Consider the following 14,613-nt stretch of genomic DNA (forward strand, 5'->3'; position numbering starts at 1 on the left):
TTAGATTAGAGAAGACCGTTATTGAGACAATTGTCTTTCCATTGTCTCAGCAAGTTATACCTAGATTTTTTTTTTTTATGTTTTACTTGCCACTAATTTGTATTTGAAGCTTTAATCCCTCTGTTCAGTGTTGGAGATGGTGATACTTGGATCCTGTCCAGAATATTCTCCTAGATGTAGATTTGATACGATTTTATAATGGTGTACTTTTGTATTTCCATCCGAGGCCTTGCCCAAAAACTGTTCTCGGTGGGAAATTGTGGCAAGGTTTGGGGTTAGGTGTGTGCATTGTCAAGGTTAGTCTGGGAACCAGTCCCAGCTTGTTACTTTGCTGTGAAGTAATTTCTAGAAGCATTTATTTACACAAGTTTTCTATGCTGTGGGTAAGGACCTTTTTCATTTTATGTGGCTGGCTTACTGAACAATATATGCAAGTTGTGTACCGTACATTTCCAATCTAAATAAATACCTGCACCATCAACCACAAAAGTCTAGCTAGTTTCAAAGAAATGTCAGCAAGCAGGTATTGGTTCCACCTGTGGCCTCTGATTGGCTAGTTGGGCATCTTGCTTATCCCTATCTAACAGGGTTCCTGTGCTGGTCTTAAAGCCTTAAAGTCTAAAATTCAGCAATCTGACGTTTCAGTTATTCGGTTAAAAATTAGGTGCTAGGTCTTAAAAGCAAGATCCTGCAAGGAAATCAGTCTGACCACATCTATTTATGCGGAGGAAATTAATCAAGCTGGAACCAAGAAAATGCCAATTCGCTTCCTTTTTTGTCTGTATGGCAGTGAAATCCCTAATTTCCTCACCTCGAGGATGACCAAAAGCTAACATGGTGTCGCGAATAGGTCTTAAGTTCTATTCAAAGAGGTCTAAAAAGGTCTTATGTTGAAACTCTATTCTAATCATGATTTTAATCATCTTAGATCTATCTAAGTGTCTAAGGAGAAGGGGCTGCTGCTGGACAGGGCCTAGGTAGTGGCCTGGACTTAGCCCAGGCAGATCTGTAGCTAAACCGATCTTTCATAATAAGCAATGTCATGAAAATAAAATGGATGTTAATGTTACTTTTTATTTCCCAATTGATCTGTAATACTAGATCTGCTAATCCTATCTGGCATTGGTCATGTCATGAAAACGTCACGGCTATTACATTTTATTTTGTCTTCATTTATCTGTAATGCTAAAGGGATCCATGTTTGTCTTGTCATAAAATCATACGGATTCAGTTCAATTTAATTTACATAGATCAGCACAGATATGCAATATTTGGACATGGCAAGAAATTATCACATGGGGTCCTTGTTGTGATTTTGTTCTTTTTATCTACATACATCAACATTTCCAAATAAACAAAAGTGACAAAGAAACACACGAACACGTTTATAAGGCACGACAAATCATGACGCACAACCTCCTTTACCCCAAAAAACCTTACAAAAAATTAGACCCTGTCCCACCCCCCTCCAAAATGACTTATCCTTACCAAACATCTGCCTCTGCCATGTTAAAACTAGTTACTGTAAAATAATTTACACAAGTCAAGACAATGACGAAAACAGACTACTCGAGACTCATGTTCAGAGTGCAGGATTGTGTTGAGTCCCGCTGGGGTTGGGAAGCAGATTACTGTTGAAGCGGTTTATTGTTTCAAACACGGACGTTGTCCCCGTTTCCAATTCAAGAGCCTGCATAGACAGGGTCTCTAAGTTTGAGAACACTACATCCCCAGACATTTCGTGGACGTTTGATCAAAGTTTGAGGTTAGGGCCCAACCATTAGTGTTGGCTGAGTGGGAGCGAGTTTTGGAAGTTCAGTCCTGTACTTCCTCGGTTCTCTCTCCTTCCTCCTCTCCCTCCTTTTCGTCATTCTCTCTCCCTCTCAATCCTCTTCTTCTTAAGACAAAGTACTCAAATCCAGACGTTCAAAAAAAAAAAAAAAGACAAAAAACGAAAAGTGTACTGTGGTTGTTTCTTAAATAGATATACAAAAGAAGGGGCTGTGTCTCCTGAAGCCATGGTAACAATTACAGTTACCCTTGTGTGTCCATCGCTATAGTAACAGTTACAGGTATTCAAACTCCAGTGCTTGGTGTAACGCCAGCAGGTCAGAATGACTGGATATTCTCCAGAAAGGCATGTTGTGCTGTGGGAGACATACACACATACACACACACGTACACACAGACACACACACATACACACAGACACACTGATTAGAAAGCTGGAGGGGCAAATAGAACATTCATAGACAACAGAAGAACATTTTGGGAGCCGACACCCCATCACCCAAAGTCATGCAAGCTACACTATCTCTCATAGCCGTCTATTGGTCTGCCAAAGCACTGCAAACAAAAGGCATGCATCCCTAGGCTACACCACCACCGGCCAGCACACATGATCACATAGGCTCTCCCCAAAGCTGGACACATTCAGGAGGATTACAACCACCATGAGCACCATGTGTTATAAGGGCTAGATACATAAAATCATAATTTTCTGCCTGCAACATTACCCTTATTTTGATGAAGAGGGTGAAACACACACACGCACACACCCCAGAGTAGCACGATGAGTAGATCAGTCTCAGATCAGAGTAGTTTTTTTTAATTCAGACACTCACAGATCATAAAATCAACCACGACACCATACATACGATTGAATACAGATGCTAATCATATCCTGCCAGTCCAACACATTGGGGCTTGGTTATTGATAAAACGTAACCATTGTGCACATTTGACCACCAGTGTTGCTATTCATAATCCACCAAATCAGAGAAAGGATAATAATACTGTGTCCTCTATCTCTATAATATCATAATGTATTAGAATGCATAAAGGAATTACATTTCAATAACTTAATTAGACGTTTAATTAGACGTTCCAAAAGACAAGGGTGGCAAACATTATCACAGCGGTAACGTTTTACAATCCCAACAACCCTCTACTTGGTCAGTATGGAACGAAAGTCGACTTTCATTTCATTGGTGTAGAAAAAAAACAAAACACAAAGCAACAGCAAGTAGAAGAAAAAACCAAAGAAACTTCAAAAAACCACTACTGCAAAGAAAGGCAGGCTTGTCCAATCAGAGCTCACACGCCGAGGAGGGGGGGCACGGTGACGTCACCGCAGGAGGTCCTTTACCTTTTTCGCCGCCTGCTCCTCTTCCACACCATCCCCAATTACAACATACACTACTTTCCTGCCAAACCTTTGCATTATGCGCTCAAAGCAACTCTCTTTGCCTGCAAAATAAAACAAGGGATGGAGAAGGTCAACTGTTAGAGGGATCAAAGGTCAAATGAAGGGGGTTGTTGACATTACCTGGCTGGCCGCATGCTCCTCATCTCGCCCGTCGCCAATGACAACATATGTAATGTTAGTGCCAAAGCGGGAGACTATACGCTCAAAACAGCTCTCTTTGCCTGGGAGACAAAGAAAGTCTTTCATAGATTTCTTTTTTTTAAGACACATAAAAGACAGGATGAGACAGGGGCACTAGGGGAGAGGAATGGGAGGAGACAGGGGTGGACACACACGCGCACACGCACGCACGCACGCAAGCACACACAAACACACACACACACACACACACACACACACACACACACACACACACACACACACACACACAAACATTTCCATAAATATAAGAAGGGAGAATGGATTCACTCTGACACACACAGTCCACCCATGGGAAGTGTTTCAGTTCAAATGGCAATGATCATGACATGACAGTAACCACAAAAGCGGCAGGAAACACAAGCTTGTGCTTCAGGTCAGATGCCAAATTCCCAATTGACCCCCTTGCCCATATAAGCACTTGTGTTGATCTCAATGCATTGGGATGGGTATAAGCAATATGGCAAATACCACCTAGCTAGTCAGAAGGCAAGGGGCAACCACCTAGCTAGTCAGAAGGCAACTATTACCCTAACTACTTACCCAGTCCTCTCAGATCTACAGAAGTGCTAGAGGGAGACGTTAGGAGGTGGATTTGGGGTTGGGTAACAGCTTTTCAGAGAGACTCATGGGAGAGTGAGTTCTCAGAGAGCTCATCATGGATGACTAAGTTCGATTGACTAGGCTGAACCCCAGTGTGAGTTCATCTTTACATTTTTCTTCTCATCACTAGTTTGCACACGCACGCACACACACACACACACACATACACACACACACACACACACACACACACACACACACACACACATAGTGCATTTTGGCTTTGTGTTTTGGCTCTCTCTCCTCACATACTGAATTGTTTGTTTCCTCCCTTGAGGTTGATTTACGGTTACTGCTAGGTTTGACCGCGGTCGTGGCACGTGCCTGAACCCTGGCAGGTTACTGCGGAGGTCCGTTCAGCAGGAGGAATGCGAGTGTCCATCCAACCAAGACTGACTGATCCCACGTGTGTCCGATTAGAGTGAGATGGTGTGTGTGTGTGTGTGTGTGTGTGTGTGTGTGTGTGTGTGTGTGTGTGTGTGCGAGTTGGAGTGAGGTGGTGTGTGTGTGTGTGGGGGGGGGGGGGGGGGGGGGGAATGATAACATGGTGTTGGGAGAGGCCAGGCTGGGCCCAGCTGTTAACAGTCCCAAACACTTTTAGTTAGGAAGTTGACCCTAACCACAGATACCACACAGATCTAGGATTAGATTCCCCATACCCCAATCAACATTGGATGAAAGTATATCTGACCCTGAATCAGTGGTATGGAGCAACTTCTAATTAATCCATTAGAAATGCCATGACCAAAAGAGACCTAAAGCAGGTGAAAGTTCAAGGGTCACATGGGCATGGTGGGGGGTCATTCAATGCACACTGAATCCACACAGTGTATCTAATCAGCAGTCAATCAGTTAATGAGACAGGGTCAGGCACAGACTGTGTGTGTGTGTGTGTGTGTGTGTGTGTGTGCACACGTTTTTTCATTTAGCATTAAAAGGAAAAGGGTGGTTTATGTTATGATCTGAGTCAAAGCCACTCTCTCTCTCCCTCTCTCTCTCTCTCTCTCTCTCCCTTGCTCTCTGTAACACACACACACACACAGGTGACAAACACAAACACTCACACATCCACGCAAACTCTCAGTGAACCTCATCTCAAACATAAACCTCAAAATAGGTGAGCATGGAATTAGTAACATATGAGCTGAATGGAGTGTCATCAAAATAACCGATGGCCAGTGTGTGTGTATGTGTGTGTGTGTGTGTGTGTGTGTGTTGGGGGGGGGGGGGGTCTTACCTATTTTGGTTGCACTGTAAATGTTCTCTATAGGGAAAGCAGATCCTAGACTGTACAGGAGGACTTTAGCGAGTGCTGGTATGAGCTGTGTTGTAGTCACCAACACATTCACACAGTTACTCCTGTAGAGAGGGAGAGAAAGAGAGAGCGAGGGTGGAGGGGGGGGGGGGGTCACTTAGGCTCTTAAAGTGCTCTGAAAAGGCACCCCTCCTTCCACTCTAACCCGAGGTAATCACTAAACTGGTGAATTGCTTTCAACAATCCAATCATGTTAGTGGTTTCTTCATGGAAGGGAAGAAGGATGGATGCATCTTTAATAGAGAATTGAGGTTGAATTGTCCCTCGTCAGTGGGACTGTCAGTCATCTCAAGCTATCCATACCAGACAATGCACTACATCTTTAAATAATGGATCCAGCTTTTGAGAACTTCAGAAATCTTCCGGGGAGGAGGTGTCTTCTACAGACAGACACCTCTACCGACCAATCACATGTTTGGGTACGTGGGGCTCAGAATTAAGGTGGAAATTGCGCTTTCTGTCAATCTAAATAAATCTCTATAGCTAGTGAAGATAGCTAACATCAGCAGGCCTCCGGAGGTTAACACGTTTTTGTGTCCGGGGAAGATGTTGACGATAAGGCACAACCCAATTTGGAAGAGGAATAACGATAGGTGGATTTCCTGCGTGTGTGTGTCCCTCCTCATCCATCTATAGCAGTGGTTCTCAAACCTCTCCTCGGGGACCCCCAGCCTCTCCACATATTTGATCTGTTCCACCACCAGCACATCTGATTCAACTAATCAAGTACAAATCATAATTGCTTGATTAGTTGAATCAGGTGTGCTGGTGGTGGAACAGATCAAATATGTGGAGCGGCTGGGGGTCCCCGAGGAGAGGTTTGAGAACCACTAATCTATAGGCTCCCAGACGGTCGACCAGGAGCATGTGGGATTATGGGAGGCAACACTTCTGACCATGCAAGACTATAGTGTGTGAGGAAAGTCTGACTTGGATCCTGGGACGGCCGACACTGAAGTTGAGATCAAAGACGGTTAAGGAAAGGGTTAGGGTTTATGGTCATGCTAAGAGGACGGGTTAAGGTTAGGGTCGTCCCAAAGAATCCCACTTCACGCTTGCCATCTAGTGAGGCTATTGGAGGAGAAAGTGGGCACAGTGGGGCACTGACCTGGAACTGATGATTGACAGGGACTTGAGTGCGTTGGTGAGCCAGGAGTCAGTGAGAGCCTCCACCTCAGCCCTTAGCTGCAGCCATGCGTCCCTCTTGGCCGGGCCCAGCAGCCCTGCAACAACCACCACCACTGTCCTTATTAACCACACACTTGGAACAACACCAGTCTGATGCTGCCTTCAAGTACCCCTCAGAAAATCATGAACTCCAAAATGTGTAAACTTATGCTACTACTAGAAATCTGAGTTGACCTATTGGAATCAACCAATAATGAGCCCTGTGCAATATCTTGCATAAACTTAAATCAGAAGTCCTGAGTTTCCGAGCAGCACTTGAACAGAGACAGACAATCAAACTCATAGTTAGAGACCACAACAGTGACACAACCATTAAAACAGCTCATCTAAAACTTGCGTGATTATACAGTGGGGTGCAAAAATGTGGGCACCCCTAGTCAAAATGCCTTTTACAATTTTACAATTTTTAAAATGTTTTACTTTTTACAGTTTCAAAATAATAAAACAAGGAAAAAGGCTTTGTGCAAAAGTTTGGGAACCCTGTCAGCTAGTACTTTGTAACTCCTCCTCTGGCATCTATAACAGCTTGCAAATGCTTCCTGTAGCCAGCTAAGAGTCTTTCAATTCTTTTGGGGGGAATCTTTCCCCATTCTACCTGACAGAACACCCCTAGCTCAGAAATATTCTTCGGCCTTCTTGCATGCACGGCATGTTTGAGATCTCTCCACAGGTTTTCAATAATATTCAAGTCTGGGGACTGTGATGGCCATTCCAAAACCTTCTTCCGTGTTTCCTGGAGGTCCTCCATGGTTGATTTTGAGGTATGCTTCGGGTCATGCTGGAATACCCAACCTCTCTTCAACTTCTATTTCTGGACTGACTTTCGAACATTAGCCTCTAGAATGTCTTGTTATTTGGTGGAATCCATTCTTCCTTCCACCCACACAATATTGCCTGTGCCCCTGGCTGCTAGACAACCCTAAAGCATAATGGATCCACCTCCATGCTTAACAGTTGGCAAGGTGTTCTTCTCTACAAATGCTTCACTCTTTTTTCTCCAAACATACCTTCTTTGGTTGTGGCCAAAAAGTTCCACTTTGGTTTGTCAGTCCAAAGCACATTGTTCCAATAGGCTTCAGGTTTGTCAAGGTTTTCTTTTGCATACTTCAGACGCTTAATTTTGTGTTGAGGTAGTAGGAAAGGCTTCTTTCTGGCAACTCTGCCATGTAGGTCTTTGTTGTTTAAGGTACGCTGTATTGTTGTCCTGTGAACAACTAGACCGGTGTCTGCTACTCTTTTTTGCAGCTCTTTTGCAGTGATGTGTGGGTTCTTCTCAGCATTTCTCAACAGATCTTGGGCCATTCTATCAGTTACATTTCTTGGTCTTCCAGGTCTTGCCTTGACTTCAATTGTTCCATTTATTTTGCATTTTCTGATGATGTTTCTGACAGTGGAAATGGGTAGTTCGAAACGTTGCAAGAGTTTTTTGTAGCCTTCTCCTTGATGGTGGAAGTGAACTATCTTGATTCTGACATCCTTGGACAACTGTTTAGAGGAACCCATGGCTTTTAACATCAGACACAACAGCCACCGCAGTCAGATACGGCATGGAGTTACTTCAGAATATATAGTTCAACCCTGGAATTATATTCACCTGACTCATTGAAGCCCTAACGAGTAAATCACCTTGGTCTGGGCCTTAGTAATCATCTTCTCAAAAGGTAACAAAGAATAATCCAAAAGGGTTCCCAAACTTTTGCACAGGGCCCTTTTCCTTTTTTAGCATTTAAAAACTCATGAAAAATGTCAATAAAAAGAAACTTATTTTTGCTTTAAAATGTGCAGAAAGGTGTCATGTTTAACTTTGTAGCATTTAGTGTTCAGGTTTGCTTTCAATCACTTGGAGATTAATTGTAACAGACATTTAAACCAGGGGTGCCCACATTTTTTGCAACCCACTGTAGGCAATAGATAACATTGTGAACTCTCAAATGAATTCATGAATTTATGTAGATACATGGATGGAACATGGAACATTTCACTCTTTACTCAGTCGATCTGTGCAGTCCTGGCTGTGCACCATTACAGAACATTACAGAATATGCAGATCTTACAAAGAAAACACAAAATTCTACGATTGGGGAATCCAGTCAAGTTTATACAGTATTTCTATCTGCAACTTGCTATATTTGGCGCCTCTCTGAACAAGCCACAGTTGATAGTTACAGATCCTTTTTCCCTCCTACATCTCTTTGCACTCCCTGGGCTTCTAAGGAGCTCTCTAATTGGCCCCTCTCCAATAAGCTCTCCTCTGATTGGCTTACCCCCCACATTGTTTTTGTACGTGCTATACAACTCTTTGACTCTTCGGTAGCGGAAGGCCAGTTTCCTCATCCAGTCGACGCCACCACGCACGCCCGTAGCCAAGCACAGACTCGCGCTGGTTGCAGCTGCATGGAAGCCATCAGTTGCAAAACTGTAAGTACTGTCAATAATAATAATAATGATATGTTTTATTTGAAATCTGCTCTGTCAATGATGGTTCAATGATTCATAATGTAAGCACTGGTCATGAAAAGCAATACCATACTTTTATATACATCTGTAAGAACTGTCAATCAAAGTAGTATTGTGAATTACGGTTGTACTTTATAGTAATATTTAACTTTCATTGATTGACAAAAAAATAATAATAATGATAATAATAATGATAACAATAATAATGATATCAATAATAATAATAATAATAATGATGATAATAATAATAATAATAACATACTCTATTTTTCTATTATTCACAATCACTAACTAAATTAATTACACAACACACCTTATAAAATCAATAGCCAATTACATAACAGTAACAGTACATAATACATTTGGCAATATTACTATATGATATACTGATTTCCAATTCACAATGAACACAATCAAACTGGAGGTCTTGAATGCTCACCTTAGGTCCTGGCCATTGTCATCCGACGACACATCATCGATGTGTACCTGATCACACTCCTGCACACCCACCCACACACACACAAACATATAGGTGTAAGTCTTAGTTTGAATTGTGGTCTGACCAAGCATAGCTCAATTTGATATGGGCAGTGGGTAGACATTCTTTAAGGTCGACTCGAAGAAATGATGGAGAAAGATGCACAGGGCTGTGACTATCAGCAATTTTACGTCATTATTTGAAAAACATAAGCAGTAATAAACATGTATCAAAAACATCACATATTGCATATTCTGCACACTATAAACATGCTAAAATGAACATTATTATCATGTGCTCCAGATGTTGTTGTTTTTTTGTTCTGTGAAGCCAGAGGCATATTTCCACAATGCGTGGACAATACCGTTTTTCTATTCTATTGTATTAGTAAAATTAGTTAGTCTCTTTCAATCCATAACACAAATGTAAACACCAACAGTGGTGAGCCACAGAGGGGCAGTATCGACACATGGGTCTACAGTATACATGAATCCTCTCACTCTTTGTACCGCTATCTTCAATTATAGGCCCTTTTTGAACAATGTGACTATTGTTTCCTTCCTCCTGGATAGGGGAATCGAGAACCGGTAACAAATTGTTTGATGTATCGATTCCTCTTATCGTCATGTTTTGCACATGCGCTGACAGTTGTCTGAGCGTCTGAACATTCCAATCTAAAAATGTCGGGGGAAATAGTTGCAAAATGTTATGGTTGCGGCTTGATTGGTACTTTAGAGAGTATTATTCAACACGCATCTACGTGTAACAAAACAGGTAGTAATCATGTTTATACATGGGATGAATTAATGTTCATTTGAATGAATTTTAAGGTGAAAACGGCAGCATTAGTTAAAGAGTATCTACTGTCAACAACTTTTAAGTTAGCAACAGAAAGCTATCTAACATCAACGTTAATGTTAACATGATAACGTAAAATTGTTGGCTGCCAGCGAAATTATGGTAATATTATCGCTGGTGTCCGCCAGGTTTACAGTTTGTAAAGAGTTTTAACTGACCGTTAATTACCGTAAATTAACTGAATTCAGAACACTCTATGACGTTGATACCAGAGTGCTCTGAAACCAGAGCAGATTTCCAAAGTGTAGCCTATTTACAAACATATATATATATATATATATATTTTTTTTTTATTATTATTATTTTTTTTGATTTTATCCCTTTTTCACCCAATTTGGTATCCAATTGCACCCAACCTAGCATCCAATTATCCCCTGCCTATTGCGTAGGATCCGCCGCACGACCCCGTGGCCGGCAGCCCCAGAGGAGATCGCCAGGCAGACTAGCTGTCTGGCTCCTCGAGCCCGACACCGTTACTCCAGCACCAGACGGGGGCGGTGTTGCGCGACGGATCCTTGTCCGGAAAATAGTCCTATACCCCCCTTGGGAGCGGCCGCTCAATATGCCGCTCCCTGTGAGCCCCGGCCATATCCGGGTCTGGCGAGACCGGGATTCGATCCCAGTCCCCGGTGGGCAGCTTGCACTAGAGGCTAATGCTTAGACCGCTGCGCCACCGCGGGGCACACAAACATATTTTTAACTGCATATACGCTATACAGTTTTCAGCAGTAAGTGTAATGATAACATGAATTAACAGGTAAATGTATACTATTTCGCATTATTTGGGATATTTTGAACAGTTTAAAAAGTCCTGATACGGCTATTTTGCCTGACAGTGGACTTTGAACTCCCATAGGAATAGTATTTCGGCCAGAATGTTTGACCACGCTACCGTTACTGAGGTTAAATATCTTTTGCTAATAATATTATCGCCATGCAGGCAGGCTTAGCAGATTTTTTCTTTGACTAAGAAACATTTTTACATTTAATTGAATGCTGTACAAATATTCTCCCATTTCACCATTTTAAATGATGGCAGACAGACTGTTGCTACAGATAGCTTTGAAGCTACAGCCAGCTGCTCGAGCTCTTTTTATTTATGTTCAAATGTTAAGTTCAGATTGATTCCTGATACATTTTCTGTGTGGAAAAAACACACACAGTGGACACAGTGTATAATAATAGAGATAAGAGAACAGCTTCGCTGATGCTAAAAACCTGTGTAAGCCTACTTTTCTTCCACACAGAAAATTGATCAGGAATCAATAAGGGAATCGATAAAGAATCGAACCGATAAGCAGATTTGATAATGGAATCGGCGTCAATAACATCTTATTAATTCCCATCCCTACTCCTGTAATACTGGGGGGTATTCCACGAAACACGATTAGAGCTAATTCAGGCTTGTTTTTATAATTTGCAAAAAAAAAATAGTTCAAGTTCCGTTCCCTGAATGTGGCGCAAATAATTTGCTGTTTGGTTGCTATGCAACCAATCCTTCAGAACAAACCTGGTAGCGACCAGGTTTACGGTCTGGTTTAAGTTAGATGTGTGTCACAAATGTCTCACAGGCCGAAACTAAATCCCGAACGACAGTTCCGTCAACTGTCTTTTTGGAAATATTAGGTCCCATCTTTTACGAGATAGATAGATAATTTGATATTTTGATAGATAGTTTGATAGTGTGCTAGCCAGCTAGCAATCAGAAGGTTGTTGGTTCGATCCTTGCCTCAGGAGAGAGGGTTGACTATCATCTTATGTTCATTTTCTTGACATTTAACAGAAGCCTTCATGCAAATCGATTTACAATAAATACATCTGTCTAAGTAAGTGAATCATCTATCCATCAGTAATCATAAGAAATAATAATCTATGCCAAATCCAGGATCCAGTTACAATGCTAGAAGAACACAGTCAGAAAGGCACCATGATAGAATATGTCAGTTCTCGTAAATTAGCCTACACCATCATTTTAAACATACATTGTTAGATTAGATTCAACTTTATTGTTATTGTAGAGTACAAGCATCAGACAACGAAATGCAAATCCCGTCTTAAAAGAACACTATGGTCTGATGGAAGTGGCTATCTGATAGTGTGTAGCCTGCTGCTAATAACCACAGTAGTGAATGTTCATTTATTAAAAAATGAACATAACACAATAAGTAGGGGATTGTATGATGTACGCAATCTGTCAGCAATTTCTTGCCAAACCATTTCCCTCGCCTTGTTAATTGCGTATTGCACTTTTTTACATCTTATTTTTCGTCTTCATAAAGATCAATAAGTAGAGCGCTGCTCTGTCATTTTCCAGTCTAGTATCTTCTTTTCGACAATCGGCTCTTCTAGGCTACTTCTAACTCCGGGGCGCGCGCCCAAAGCGAGACTTTCCAAACCGGACTTGCGTGAACATTGATGACACAAGGCTGATTCTAATTCGAGGAATCACTTGAGGCTTGAATCCCAATCGAGAGTTGCTTGAACAAGGCTTTCCTTTTAATCGCGAATATAATAATCAACGTACGTGGAATACGCCCCTGGACTATGGCTGTTGTGTAACACGCAAGCATACATACACACGCACACACGTACATGGGACTTGATCCGGCCCTTCACTTTTACTTTTAGAATTTGTATGCTAGTTTATAGCTACATTAGTATATTGCTCTGTGAATGTAATTTGTGGAATGGTTGTGGTATGCTGTCCTGTTGTTGTTGTTGTTGTTGTTGTTGTTTATCTGTGTGTGTCTGTGAGCTCACCTCCAAATCGTTAAAGAATAAGTGTGTGTCTGCCAGGTTGAAGATCATCTCCTCCATGCGCAGGCCCAGCGTTACAGCCATAGGAGGGTCCTGAGGGAGGAAGGTGTGTTAGACGGTGGGACACGGTGGGAGTAATGGTAAACGGTAATGGTAAATGGACTGCACTTATATAGCGCCTTTATCCAAAGCGCTTTACAATGGCCTCTCATTCACCCATTCACACACACATTCACACACCAATGGCGGCAAGCTACCATGCAAGGCGCCGGGCCCGCTCACTGGGAGCAATTTGGGGTTCAGTGTCTTGCCCAAGGACACTTCGACATGTGGCCAGCCGGGGCTCGAAACGCCGATCTGCCGACCTTGTGATCATTAGACGGCAGCTCTACCTCCTGCGCCACAGCCGCCCCTAAAGGTGTGTTCGAGTGTTCAGACGGTGGGACACAGAGGAGAGGCCAGACAGCCCAACCCGGTCTTGAACCCCAGATGAACCCCAGATCTTCAGGTAATGAGTGTAGGTGAGTAGTTGTCAGGCGTGTTACCGCTATGCCACGATACCGACACCCCTGACCCCCACACTCACCCTGTCCCACCTCTCCTCGCCCCTCACCCCCTCTCTCCTCCCTCTCCTCACCCCTCACACTCTCCCCCCTCTCCTCTCACCTCTCCTCACCCCTCACCACCTATTCACTCCTCTCCACCTCTCCTCTCCCCTCACACCCTCTCCCCCCTCTCCTCTCCCCTCACCCTCTCCCCCCTCTCCTCTCCCCTCACCCTCTCCCCCCTCTCCTCTCCCCTCACCCTCTCCCCCCCACCCACACCCTCTCCCCCCTCTCCTCACCCATAGCTGGTATGTTCCCCTAATCTCAGCAGATGCTGACAGACGGGTTGCACTTGTTCCGTCCCATCAACATTCCCCCCCCTTTAAAAATGTTGGGGTCGAGGGCTGGATGGTGTGTGTGTGTGTGTGTGTGTGTGTGTGTGTGTGTGTGTGTGCGTGTGGGTGTGCGTGTGCGTGTGCGTGTGCGTGTGTGTGTGTGTTGCATGGTGGGACACAGCCTTGCCAATAGTGGCTCAGCTGCAAAAACCATCATCTGTGATAGGTCAGCGAGGGTCGGCCGCCTGACACAGGATTAGCTGATGCCGTCAGATGCCCAGAATAGAGATGGGGGGGAGAGACAGAGAGAAGCAGAGAGAGGGAGGGGGGGAGAGACAGAGAGGGGGGGGGGGAGGGAGAGACAGAGAGAAGCAGAGAGAGGGGGGGGGAGAGAGAGACAGAGAGAAGCAGAGAGAGGGGGGGGGGAGGGAGAGATAGGCAGAGAGAGGGGGAGGGAGAGAGAGAGGGGGGGGGAGAGAGAGAGAGAGAGAGGGGGGGGGAGGGAGACAGAGGGGGGGGGGGGGGAGAGAGAGACAGAGATAGGCAGAGAGAGGGGGGGGGAGAGAGAGACAGAGATAGGCAGAGAGAGGGGGGGGGGAGAGAGAGACAGAGATAGGCAGAGAGAGAAGGGGGGAGAGAGAGAGACAGAGATAGGCAGAGAGAGGGGGGGG

The 14,613-nt window shown here is 43.7% G+C and overlaps 1 protein-coding gene across 2 annotated transcripts in view; it reads right to left on the reverse strand.

Annotated features, from left to right (window-relative positions):
- Positions 1-2,004: 2,004 nt before the first annotated feature.
- The window catches only part of eya4 (EYA transcriptional coactivator and phosphatase 4), a gene marked incomplete at its 5' end in the record, with an annotated part of 59,304 nt that continues 46,695 nt past the window's right edge, over positions 2,005-14,613 (reverse strand). For both annotated transcript variants that reach the window (XM_080525385.1, XM_080525384.1), the window contains 7 exons: positions 2,005-2,147; positions 3,149-3,249; positions 5,247-5,368; positions 6,433-6,547; positions 8,777-8,937; positions 9,409-9,467; positions 13,066-13,155. In XM_080525385.1, coding sequence (XP_080381511.1) covers positions 2,067-2,147; positions 3,149-3,249; positions 5,247-5,368; positions 6,433-6,547; positions 8,777-8,937; positions 9,409-9,467; positions 13,066-13,155 — 729 coding nt within the window. In that variant the 3' untranslated portion in view covers positions 2,005-2,066. The remainder of the gene's footprint in view (positions 2,148-3,148; positions 3,250-5,246; positions 5,369-6,432; positions 6,548-8,776; positions 8,938-9,408; positions 9,468-13,065; positions 13,156-14,613) is intronic.

This window comes from Nansenia antarctica, assembly GCF_963989245.1.
Source record: "Nansenia antarctica genome assembly, chromosome: 3".
In the NCBI taxonomy this organism is placed as follows: Eukaryota; Metazoa; Chordata; class Actinopteri; order Argentiniformes; family Microstomatidae; genus Nansenia; species Nansenia antarctica.